The 13,341-nt window shown below is 36.5% G+C and overlaps 1 protein-coding gene across 1 annotated transcript; it reads left to right on the forward strand.

Moving 5' to 3' along the window:
* Positions 1 to 8,938: 8,938 nt before the first annotated feature.
* LOC133300073 (DNA-directed RNA polymerases II, IV and V subunit 3-like) lies at positions 8,939 to 12,302 on the forward strand. Its single transcript, XM_061499562.1, has 3 exons — positions 8,939 to 9,433; positions 10,831 to 11,068; positions 11,635 to 12,302. Exons 1-3 carry the CDS (start codon positions 8,988 to 8,990, stop codon positions 11,905 to 11,907), a joined length of 957 nt encoding a protein of 318 aa, XP_061355546.1. The 5' UTR covers positions 8,939 to 8,987; the 3' UTR covers positions 11,908 to 12,302.
* Positions 12,303 to 13,341: the final 1,039 nt, after the last annotated feature.

Here is a 13,341-nt window from a genome sequence, read left to right on the forward strand (position 1 = left end):
TATTTCCTTCCTTCTTCATCGTGGAAAAGACTGAGAGAGAGGGAGAGAGGGTTTGAAACCATGGGAGAAAAACTCCAAGATCCTAACTTTCTTGATTCTCAACCAAATCAACTCATTCCAAAGCCAAAACAACTTCAAATCTTCTCCTCTTCCTTAACCCTAACTTAGTTTTGAGTGGGAACCATTGTGGAAGGATATATTGCTTGTAAAACGGGGCAAAAATTTGGATGGGTGACACGAGCTGGCGAACTCGCGCAAATTAAAAATTATTTTTTTATTAGGGTTCAGAAAATTTGTAGTAAAGTGGAAACCTAAGTCGTCTCTCAAGGAAATTGTTTTGGTAAAAATCGCTTATGATGATAGAAAATTAAAAGGGGGGTTTTGGATTTTGATTGAATAATTAAAAAGGCAGAATAAAAAATTGGAATAAAAATTCGGAATTAAAAATTAACCAACCTAAGGTTAGGGTTCCATGGACGTCTTTCCTCGGATAAAAAGATATCAGAATCGTGATTGATCGTCAATCGAATCAGAATCTTTATTTTCAATTGACAACCTTCTCTAAGCGATCGCTTAGCATTTGATCAAATACAGTGCTTCTACTCATACAATCGCAGAGTATCAGCCCGTTTGATTTAAGGTCATAGGGTCAATCAATCTAACCATCAAATCTGATGATTAATCCCTTTCCATAATCGCAATCGCGAACCTCAGATTGAATATCCACGATCGCACGATATCAATCTGAGTTGGGAAGGGAAACAAAACTGATTTAAAATAAAGCGCAGACCCTCAAGACTAATCCATGGAATCCGTTACCCTTAGGTTGATTAAAAGGTTCTTAGCCTCGCATGGCTAAGGTAAACATGATTAAAATAAAATAAAAAGAAGAAAAAGAAAAAGATGAAGAACGCTCCAGAGAAAGTGCTTTGATCCCAAAATATGAAAATTCCAAGATGAATAAAAGTTTCCTACTCTGCCGTCATATACCCCTACCCAAATCGGGTTAAGGCTCAGTTCTGATCGGCCCATCTGTCTATAATACGAAATAAAATAAAATAAAATAAAAAATTGGCTTTGGGCCACTTAAGTAATTGGGTTTTAATTTAAATTACAAGTCCAATAATCAAATAAAACTTCAGCAAAATGCGTCCAACTTGGCGTCAGAAATCAACCATCTTCCAGTCTGAATTGGGCTTCAAGCTCCTCATAAGAATTGTACCCCTCTGTGTTATCTGAAAAACCCAACAAGAACGGAGTCAATCCGACAACTGTGGACCGAGATATGGCCAAAATATAGAAGTAACGTAAAGCTGAAAAATTCTGACGAAAATAAATTAAACCCAATCAAAAACTAAAAATCTAAATTAACTCAAAAAATCATTATTTTATTCAAATAAATCCTAAAAATACTAATCAAGAGTAACAAATAAGTGCAATAAAATATGAGTTATCAAATTCACCCACACTTATCTTTTTGTACTCCTGGGAAAAAACTAGAATAAAAAAAGAAAGCAAAGAAATAAGAAAAGATTGAAGATCAATCTATCCTTCCTAATAATTATCAAGTATACAAAAGATAACAAAAATCACAAGTCTTGAACAGATAAACCAACCAGGACAAAAACTCTCTAAACTCAAATCACAAGACCTGTCAATTTCAACTGCAACTGCTAACTACACAAAAATGGTTCCTCACAGGATGCTCTCAATTTTCTCTCAAGTGTATCAGTTAATTCAGTATATCACTCAAATCAACTCATGATAATCATCCTACCATAGGCTTGCTCAAGTTCTACTTCTCCACTACTAATAACACATGCATGCTCAAATCAAGAGGGCTTTATGTAGGGTTGTAATGGGGCTGAGGTAAAGGTATGGATGGATATGGAAGAGAAAGCTAACCAGAAATTTACAAAGAGCAAAAGTTAAGAACTAAACTAAGAACATAAAACAAAGATAATGAAAAGATAGAAATAAACACAATTTTTTTTGTTGCTTTTTCTCCCTTTTTTTTTTTTTTTTGAGAAACAATAATACAGACAAAATATCCAGATGGTTACCCCCCACACTTAAACTTTGCACGTCTCGGGCAAACCCCCACACTTAAACAAAACTCTACAGTAAAATCAATGCTCAGTAAATCTCCAGGATGTGGAATTAATTGATTTTTCACTTAGGCTTGTAATGTGGCTAAGAAACAAAGGTGACATAAGGCACAAAAGGGCTAACCAAGGGAATACAATGCAAGGATGGCTATTTGGCTAAAGTGGGAAAGAAAAGAAAGAATGCCTCAATCATATTCATGAATGCAAGTGAAAAATGCAGTTTCAAAAAGAACAATAGCAAGTTCTAGAGGACAACAATCAAGAGCCGAATCACACAAGAAAGAAAGATTGGCCTACAGATGAAGACCATGTCTACAGGCTCAAAACCTCACAAAGGTATACCAAATCATGCAATCAGCAGCACAGTATCAAGTAACAAGTAATGTAATCCAAGAATCAAGAACCAAAGCCTAACAGACTATGCTATCAAACGCTGTGATCCAAGTCTACTTCATGTACCACTCAATAATTACCAGAAAGAAGAGAAAAATCTACCTATGAAAGTCAAAAACTAAAAGGAAGAAAGGAAAATAAAAATGAAAATGAAAATAACAGAAAGAAAAGAAAAGGAGGGAAAAGAACTCCCTGAACTCCCTAAGGAGAATAAACAGCATCAAGTAGCTTGATTTCTTCCTCACTGGTTTAACACTTTCTTCAAGCAAAATGCGGTGCATGCACATGGAAGGGCTGATTTCGACATTATCTGCTAAAGTCCATCCAATTTCCTTCTTATTTTCTTTCAGCAATGTCAGAAGCTTTTCCTCCTGCTCAGGTAGAAGGTTCTTGGCCACTATCACATGTAACTGCTCATTTTCCTCCAGATATGAATACTTCAGTCAGGCAGAACCTTTAGTTCCAACTTAGGTGGCTGCTCAGTGGATGTGAGAAGTCTAGCGGGTGCAGGTTCTACAGAAAACACATTAACATCTATGCCTGCAATCAAATTCTCAGAAAAAGAATCATCAATAATTTCAACAAGCAATTCAGAATTCAACTTCAATGCAGAACCACTGTGCAAATCATCATTCAATGCATGATTAACATCAGAACAACACACCGTTATCTCAGCACAAACAATACAATTACTACTATCGGTACAACCACATGACAGACCAGAATCAAGGAAAGATGATAATTCTGGAAATTCAGCAGTTAAGTCAGCAGATATATCATCAACCATTTCATCAATTATATCCATACAGAAAACCGAATGCTCTTCCCTAGGAAATTTCATGGCATCAAAGATATTAAAATTTACCATGTTATCACCAAATTCCATTGAAAGAGTACCAGCATGCACATCTATCTTAGTCCTAGCAGTTTTCATGAAAGGTCTATCAAGTATAATTGTACTACTAGGAATCTCACCCTTCATCCCTAAGACATAGAAATCAGTAGGAAAAATCAGATTGTTCACCCTAATTAATATATCTTCAACTACACCAGAAGGACGACACTACTCCTGTTGGCTAACTGAACAACAATACCAGTAGCACGCAAGGGACCAAGAACAAGAGACTTATACACAGATTCAGGCATAACATTAATGGATGCTCCTAAGTCTAACATACAATCATGAAAAATAGAATTTCCAATAATGCAAGGGATTAGTAAATGTCCCTGGATCTTGGCACTTCTTGGGCATGGGCTGGATGAGTGCTGACACATTCTGGCTGACGCTAACTCGTTCATCTCCTTTCAGCCTCCTTTGTTGGTGCACAACTCCTTCAGAAACTTAGCATATCTTGGAATTTGCCGAATCGCATCCAAGAGTGGGATATTGACCTCTACTTTTCTGAAGGTGTCAAGAATCTCTTTATCTTGAGCTTTTGCTGCTTGCTTTTTAGACTGAGTGGCTCTTTGAGGAAAAGGTAACGGGATGTGGACATCAGAAGTATCAGTATTCTGCTTCCTTGAACCAGTGTCACCTCTTTGAGATGACTTAACAGCATATTGGTTTGGTTCCTCCAGTTGCTTGCCAGACCGCAGAGAGATGGCACTAACATTGCCGGTTCCCTTTGGATTTGGAACTGTCTGTGATGGAAGGGAGCTGCCACTTGCTTGTTGATTCTGACTCATTGATGTTGCAAGTTGGCCAATCTGTGTTTGCAGATTCTGGATGGAAGACTCAGTCCTCTGCTGGAACTGCAGATTGTTAGTTGCCATCTGCTTCACTAAATCCTCCAAAGAAGGACCATTGCTATTGGCTTGCTGCTGCATTGGCTGTGGAGGTGCAAATTATTGAAAATTTTGCCTCTGCTGTGAAGGTGCAAAATGCTGCCTCTGCTGGAATGGTGCACTTTGCTGGTTCTGGTTCCAATTGAGATTTAGATGATTTTTCTAGCCAGGATTATATGTATTAGGGAAGGGATTGTTTTGCTGCTGCTGCTGCATCTGCTGGTATTGTGGCTTTGCAGGAAAAACTGCAGCAACAGACTGATCAACTTGGAAACCACTGTCTTGTAGAGAAGGACAAGCATCCGTGGGGTGAGAAGGATCACAGCAGATGCCACACAGGTTGCTTATCTGTTGAGCAGAAGGTTGCACAGTTTGTGTCACTGCCAACTGCCTCACCATTGATGTCAACTCATCAAGTCTGTTCTCCATTCTCTGGTTATTTGTGCTTGATGCTCCTGCTGCTGCCACTATTGGATTTTGCATTGGAGGAGCTTGCACTTGGAACACTGCACTACTGTTTGCTCTAGTGCCAAATTGTTGAGCATTAGCCGCTATCTCAGCAATCAACTCTTTTACCTCATCAGGTGTTTTATTTCCCAGGACTCCTCCACTAGCTGCATCTAAAAGGTTCTTATCCATAGGCAGCAACCCTTCATAGAAGTAAACAATCAGGAGATTGTCTGGAATCTGATGATGTGGACAGCTTGCACAAAGCTTTTTAAACCGCTCCCAATACTCATGCATGTTCTCCCCATTAGCCTACCTTATGCCACTGATCTCCTTTCTGATTGTGGTGGCCCTGGATGAAGGGAAAAATTTATCCAGAAACAATTTTGACATATCATTCCAGCTTACAATGGAGGAAGGTGGCAAGTAGTACAGCCAGTCCTTAGCTCCACTGTCCAAAGAGAAAGGAAAAGCATGCAGCTTGATTTGCTCTTCATCTACCCTTGTTGGCTTCATTATGCTGTAGACTATATGAAATTCCTTCAGATGTTTGTGAGGATCCTCACCTGCAAGACCATGAAACTTGGGAAGCAAGTGTATCAGTCCAGACTTAAGCTCAAAAGGTACAACAGGATTAACATAACGAATACACAGGGGCTGCTCATTATCAACATTAGGAGCAGCCAATTGCTTAAATGTTCTATCACCTATGATTTCAGAATCAAATAAACTACCAAACGAATAAACACTATGTAAAGGACTCGAACAAACAGACTCAACAGACTCGGACTCAATAGACTCAGACTCAACAGACTCAGACTCTAAGGTATGCTCAAGAACAACTCTACTGTAAGTCAACCTATGAGCTCTACTAGCAGCACGCAATGATCTCTCTATCTCAGGGTCATATGCATATAAATCATCAACATTGGTGGTATCCTAGTCATGCATAATAGGTAAAGGCATACAGCAGTAAAATCACAAAACATACGATAGGTCACAAAATTTTTCCAAAAATAGCAAACAGAAGCAAAACAAATCTACGAAAAATACCAAATGACCTCAGAATGCTATGAGACCAACTCTCTTAAACTCTACTCACGGACTCAAAAATAAAATAAAATAGTAAACGAACGAATTCGGCGAAACTAGGGCCTGTATCGTGGGGTATAACCCCACGATATTTGACAGGGATGATCGTCTTCTTCAGGTCACCAATTATCATATCGATCAAAGTAAGTTGAAAAAATCCAGAAATACCCGACAAGTCCTGAAACGACAAAGAAACACCAAAACGGGTTAGTAAACGACAGAATTTGGCAAAAATAAGGGCCACCTCATGCCCTTATAGGGCATGATTTATGCTCATAAGGTCGAATTCCTTTGGGAATAGAACTCTTGAAGCCAATCTCTCAAACAGAAGTTTTACCGATTTCCCCAAATTTGCTCAAAACTGCCCAAAACGTAAACCGTAACGCAGAAAACGCAAAAACTGAGAAAAGACGCGTGTGCAGAATCAATTTCCGATGCAGAAATCGGAATCAGAAACACAAACGAGTGCTAACGCAGAAACAAGACAGATGCGTAATTTTATTTTGTTTTTGAGTTTTTTTTTTTTTTTTTTGAGAAACAGAAACGAAAATTAAAGAAGAAGAAGATGATCAAATTCAGAAAATAATTTAGACCGATGCAATTTCCCCGGCAACGACGCCAATTTTGACACGAGCTGTCGAACTCGGGCAAATTAAAAATTATTTTTTTATTAGGGTTTAAAAAATTTGTAGTAAAGTGGAAACCCTAAGTCGTCTCTCAAGAAAATTGTTTTGGTAAAAATCGCTTATGATGACAGAAAATTAAAAGGGGACCTAAAGTTAGGGTTCCATGGACGTCTTTCCTCGGATAAAAAGATATCAGAATCGTGATTGATCGTCAATCGAATCAAAATCCTTATTTCCAATTGACAACCCTCTCTAAGCGATCACTTAGCATTTGATCAAATACGATGCTTCTACTCATACAATCGCAGAGTATCAGCCCGTTTGATTTAAGGTCATAGGGTCAATCAATCTAACCATCAAATCTGATGATTAATCCCTTTCCATAATCGCAATCGCGAACCTCAGATTGAATATCCACGATCGCACGATATCAATCTGAGTTGGGAAGGGAAACAGAACTGATTTAAAATAAAGCGTAGACCCTCAAGACTAATCCATGGAATCTGTTACCCTTAGGTTGATTAAAAGGTTCTTAACCTCGCATGACTAAGGTAAACATGATTAAAATAAAATAAAAAGAAGAAGAACACGAAGAACGCCCAGAGAAAGTGCTTTGATCCAAAATACGAAAATTCCAAGATGAATAAAAGTTTCCTACTCTGCCGTCATATACCCCTACCCAAATCGGGTTAGGGCTCAGTTCTGATCGACCCATCTGTCTATAATACGAAATAAAATAAAATAAAACTAAAAGTTGGCTTTGGGCCACTTAAGTAATTGGGTTTTAATTTAAATTACAAGTCCAATAATCAAATAAAACTTCAGCAAAATGTGTCCAACTTGGCGTCAGAAATCGACCATCTTCCAGTTCGAATTGGGCTTCAAGCTCTTCATAAGAATATTATCCCTCTGTGTTATCTGAAAAACCCAACAAGAACGGAGTCAATCCGACAACTGTGGACCGAGATATGGCCAAAATACAGAAGTAACGTAAAGTTGAAAAATTCTGACGAAAATAAATTAAACCCAATCAAAAACTAAAAATCTAAATTAACTCAAAAATTATTATTTTATTCAAATAAATCCTAAAAATACTAATCAAGATTAACAAATAAGTGTACTAAAATATGAGTTATCAAATTCCCCCCACTTATCTTTTTGTACTCCTGGGCAAAAACTAGAATAGAAAAAGAAAGCAAAGAAATAAGAAAAGATTGAAGATCAATCTATCATTCCTAATAATTAGCAAGTATACAAAAGATAACAAAAATCACAAGTCTTGAACATATAAACTAACCAGGACAAAAATTCTCTAAACTCAAATCACAAGACCTGTCAATTTCAACTGCAACTGCTAACTACACAAAAATGGTTCCTCACAGGATGCTCTCAATTTTCTCTCAAGTGTATCAGTTAATTCAGTATATCACTCAAATGTGGACCATGTTTTTTGTTTGGGACTTAAAAGATTATTTATTCTTAATATATATATTGACCCAAGAGAAATAAGCACCAACAATCAAGAAAAAGAAAAGAGAAAAGCTGAAGTAAAAAGTTTTATGACCACACTTGCGGGCATTTTCCAGCAAGTGGGTCCGCCACTGGGCTAAATGACAAGAAGATCAAGAAAATAACATTGTTCTTTAACCAATGTTGAAGACGCAGTCACTCATGCTTTATACAAGGGTTATTAGGGTTATTTTAGTCTTTTTAACCCATTCTTCCATCAATGTTTTACCTTCAACCAAACATAAACTCAGAAAATTTAACTCAATTTCTCCGGTAATATTTCGGCGTACCAAACAATTTTTTTTTTAACTTTTCTACCAAACTCATTTTTCCACCATATTCCTAATAATTGTATTTTTTTGATAAAAAAAATTTTCCTCTGCCAAACGCCCCCTAAGTTCCTCATCATCATTTATCCCCTCTGTGAGTTCCTCATAATCACTTATCCCCTCATGAAATTTTGAATTATTTACCTTCCTAATTTAATTTTTTTTTTTAAAAATTTTGAATTATTTACCTTCCTAATTTATAGTTTATTTTATCATTTATCCCCCTAACTTAGGGGGATAAGTGATAAAAATACTTTAAATTAGAGATTAAGTAATAAAAAAAATTTAAGTTAAGGAGTGAGTGATAATTTTTTTTTAAATAAAGATATAAATGATACAAAATTTTAGGAAAAAGATAAGTGATTTTAGAGAAAATTTATCGAGTTTTTTTTTTTAAGTTTTTCCTAATTTTTAATAAGAAAATTATATTCTTATATTACATGAAATTCATCGCTCATATTATATTTACATAATATATATATATATATATATATATATATATATATTTATATTTTAAAAATAAAATAAAATTGGTGAATGCAAGTATGCAACTTTATTTATCACTAACATAAAATAACTTTTCTCGTTAGATAAGCAAAGCCCTTTCTAATATAATGATAAACGCACAAACATTTGGGGTTTCTGAAGGACTATAAAAACGTGCTTCTTCTTGGAGGGAGAGGGAGAGGGAGAGGGAGATGGAGGGGGTATCTTATGCGCGCATGCCCAGAGTGAAAATCCGAGAGCTGAAGGACGATTACGCGAAGTTCGAGCTGAGGGACACGGACGCGAGCATTGCGAACGCGCTGCGGCGCGTGATGATAGCGGAGGTGCCGACCATAGCGATTGACCTGGTGGAGATCGAGGTGAACTCGTCGGTGCTGAACGACGAGTTCATCGCTCACAGGCTAGGGTTGATTCCACTGACGAGTGCGCGAGCAATGTCCATGCGCTTCTCACGTGACTGCGACGCCTGCGACGGAGACGGTCAGTGCGAGTTCTGCTCCGTCGAGTTCCATCTCAGGGCCAAATGCATGACTGACCAGACCCTTGATGTCACCAGCAAGGACCTCGTCAGCTCCGACCACACCGTCGTTCCCGTCGATTTCTCTGATTCTTCTGGCCTCGAATCCTCTGACAACAGGTTTGGTTTGGTTTCTTCAAACTGCCTGTTTATTTGTTTTGTTTTTTAAACCCAAAGGAAAAAGGAAAACAAAAACTTGATTTTTTTTTTATTCTATTTTGAACGATTATTTTTTGATTTCGACTGGGTATGCTGTAGTTTCAAATGGGTCTTCTTCGTTTTCAACTGGGTATTTAGTTTTGTCAAATGGTTCATACCCTAGAGCATGAGTTTTTTTTTTTTCGTTTTAAACTCTACTTTTCCGGCAAACCCTAGGACTCAAACACCTGGGACCTAATATCTCCGAGATCCAATTCAATCAAACGATCACTTCATCAAGGACCATAAAATAAACACTCAATCCACCAACCCTGAATAAAAATAAAAACATTTAAAAAAAATCTCATTTGAATGTAATGTGGAAGCAGTAACCAATTGGCTACACAAAGAGAAGAACTAAAGAAAATACTATTTCTCTTTTCTTAATTTTATTTAACCTAAAAAATAACCTCCTAACAATAGGGTTCTTCAAGTGTTAAATAGACAAAATAAAAATAACCAAAAAGTAAAGAACTATAATCATGGACAATCAAAGGAAATAACGCACAATCAAATATAATTTAAAAATAACAAAAAGACATGTACCAAAAAAAATAAAAAATAAATATAACAAAGAAAAATAATTAACAATTATTGAAAAGGCCTAGACTGTGGAATAAATTATAGAAAAGCCCAATGCAAGTCAATAAGCTCGGGTGCATCAGAATGGGTCTTCTTTAATGATGTGAGTGTATACTTTTTTGTTTTTGGGCAAGATAATTTTGAAAGTAAAACCATTTTTTAATCTCATTTTAATGGTTCTTGTTCGTTTTCATCAGGGTATTCTTGAGTATTTGTTGTTTTTGTAGATCAAGGTTGTTGAATTGTAATGTGTATGGTTCGGCCGGTTTTTCCATGTGTAGCGTGAATCATATGGAAGCATAAGGTTCAGAAACATAATAAAAAATAATTTAAAAGTATATAATATGACATAAATTTAAATTTCAAAATAAATCAAATTAGCACTAATCAAATCTTTATTTTATTTCTCTGATTTTCTGACTTTTTTTTTAATTTGTATCACAAATCATATCTTTATTTAGTCTTTAGATTTTTTTTATATGAAAATTGCAAATAATGGTTTTATTTTCGTATCATAAAATTTGATACGATATACACGATTCAATATTGTATGGTACGATATAACGATACACAGTTTGATACAAGACCCATTCCAATACAAGCTCCGATATGTATCGTAGAGATTCTGTATCGTATATGTATTGTGCGATACTAACAACTATGTTATAGATGCTGTGACAGTTTAAATTTTTGGTTTAATAGGAGGATATTTTTAATTTGAGTTGTGTTCAATTCAGGGGGGTTATAATTGTGAAGTTGCGGCGAGGACAAGAGCTGAAGCTGAGAGCAATAGCTAGGAAGGGGATTGGCAAAGATCATGCAAAATGGTCGCCGGCAGCAACTGTCACTTTCATGTATGAACCAGAAATTCACATAAATGAGGATTTAATGGAGTCCTTGACACTTGAGGAGAAAAAAGAATGGATTGATAGTAGTCCCACCCAAGTGTTTCAAATTGATCCAGTGACGCAACAGGTTGGGCTTTTCTCAGATGTTTTCTAGTGATTTTGGTTATGCAATTTACACCTGATTTCATCAGTAATGGTAGTATTACTGTTATCTGCTCATTATGCTTATATTCCTTTTTGGAATTATCTCAACATATGTATCTTAATTATTTCTAGCAAACTTGTGATTATATGCTAATGAGCCTTGGGCTGCAAAGCAATTTACAATAAGTAACAAGTTAGACGCAGGATTTGCTATACACAGCTCATGATGATTGTTGTAGCATGTCCAGGAGCATTATCTGTAGAACATATTGATACTGCCTCGTCTATCTGGCTGACTCTGTCAACCTCTTAGTGCTGTGCATACTTTTGTCTTCTATGAATTGTTGATATATATATATATATATATATATATATATATATATATATATATATATTACTTAATACCCATTTTTAGATTCTGTTTGATTTGTTATTATGGATCCTTCCTTGGTGTATTATTTATTGTTAAACAAAAACATGAAATTTTGTATTCCTTCAAATGCATTTGTCTCGTGGTAATTTGTTGTACTAAGTTTTAGCGTGTATTAGGTCACGGTGCTTGAGCCTGAGGCATACTCTTATGACGATGAGGTGATTAAGAAAGCTGAAGCTATGGGGAAGCCCGGGCTTGTAGAAGTCACAGCAAGGCAGGATAGCTTCATATTCACAGTAGAATCTACTGGAGCAGTTAAAGCTTCTCAATTAGTACTGAATGCCATTGAAATTCTCAAGCAGAAGCTGGATGCTGTGCGGCTATCTGAAGATACGGTTGAGGCTGATGATCAGTTTGGTGAGCTAGGTGCACATATGCGAGGAGGATGATCAAGTCTATTGCAAGGATTTCGCTTTGTTTCCCTCAATTTCTATGTTGCATGTTGTTTTTAATTGAATAGCTGCAGCATGTGCTAACTCATTGAACCAAAGATGCTAGTTGTTATTCTTATTATTATCCCTTGAAGGTAGACAATTATATCTTTCAAACTAATGTTGGCTTACCAGAAACAGTGGCTAGCATGGGGTGTATATTTTCCAATCTATTATACGCACCCACACACATGTAGCCTCTTATGACCTGGCATGGGGAGAGGGATGGATTAAGTGTAGTCTCCCAATGAACTTAGATCAATTCAGTTGAAGCTTTCGAAGATCTGGACCGAGATTATGCTATACTTGTTTTTAATTGTCAAAAAGGATAGTTCATTAAGATTTTTTTGCTTTTCAGTATCCAATCCGCTTTAAAGTTCTTGCCCTTTTAGTTTTTCGTCTTTTGGATATTGAAATACTTCATAAACTTACTGTATGGAGGGAAGAGACAGTTTATCTTGACTCGGCGCCCCCATTCAATCATCTGCTTCTTTGCTGAACTCTGTCTGATGGATGCTTTATTTGTGGTTAGAATGTTGGAATTTATGGAAGAAGTCAATTTTTTGAACGCATATAAATTTGTGCAAAAAATTATGATGTAACATTACATAAATTTACAGTTAAACTAACGATTGTAGAAACAAAATGAAATTGTTGCACCTAAAAACTGTACAAATAAGACGACGTGATTTAAGGGGTCATTACTAGGGCCACGGGTGACACTCAAGCGCGGCATTTGCTTAACAAGAATGATGTTCTTGCAATTCAAAATTGGCTGCATAATTTTCATACTTGTTCGTGAAAATAAAGATTGAGAGAAGGCATTTTGATTTTATTTTATTTTTTATCTGGGAGAGAATATGTGTTTTGCAAAACAGCTGCAGATCCACCCACCATCATTCTAACGGGGCCACCAACCACATAAAAAAAACTAGCATATACGTAGATCCAGGACACCTATCACTGATCATCCCTCAGCTCATAATAATTCAGAATAACCCGTTGGCCAAATTACTTTACTAGGTTCTTATTGTTTTGTGAAGGAGAGATTTTTCAGAAGTTACACAAATTGGTGAACCTGTTGTATCAGAGATTGAGCATTAGCAATGATGAAAAGGAGCCATTGTCAAGTGGGTTTCCACGATTGAGAGTTTGTAGGACTTGGAATCGTTTCGGAGGGAGCATTGTGTTAAAACCCATTTCACAAAATAAGATTTTACAGGTCCGAAGGCCGTCGTCAAAGTCTCTCGAGATCAGGAGCAGTGAACCACACTTCAATGGCCTTACCATTGCTCCTGAGTTTCCTGCTTAAGGAAGATGACAGAGAAATCTGAAGGACAAGGGTGGTCGGGGTCGCTAGTCTTACAATAGATGGATTTGTAAATATCAAAC

The sequence above is a fragment of the Gastrolobium bilobum genome, unplaced genomic scaffold (assembly GCF_033153095.1).
Source record: "Gastrolobium bilobum isolate Gb01-03AN ecotype WA unplaced genomic scaffold, APGP_CSIRO_Gbil_v1 utg14654, whole genome shotgun sequence".
Taxonomy (NCBI): domain Eukaryota; kingdom Viridiplantae; phylum Streptophyta; class Magnoliopsida; order Fabales; family Fabaceae; genus Gastrolobium; species Gastrolobium bilobum.

What these genes read in the sequence shown, in the direction of transcription:
- LOC133300073 (XM_061499562.1), top strand. Translation starts at nt 8,988, where the DNA reads ATGGAGGGGGTATCTTATGCGCGCATGCCCAGAGTGAAAATCCGAGAG. An exon ending in CTCGAATCCTCTGACAACAG is followed by an intron (nt 9,434 to 10,830) that starts GTTTGGTTTGGT and finishes TGTTCAATTCAG; the next exon opens with GGGGGTTATAATTGTGAAGT. An exon ending in TTGATCCAGTGACGCAACAG is followed by an intron (nt 11,069 to 11,634) that starts GTTGGGCTTTTC and finishes AGCGTGTATTAG; the next exon opens with GTCACGGTGCTTGAGCCTGA.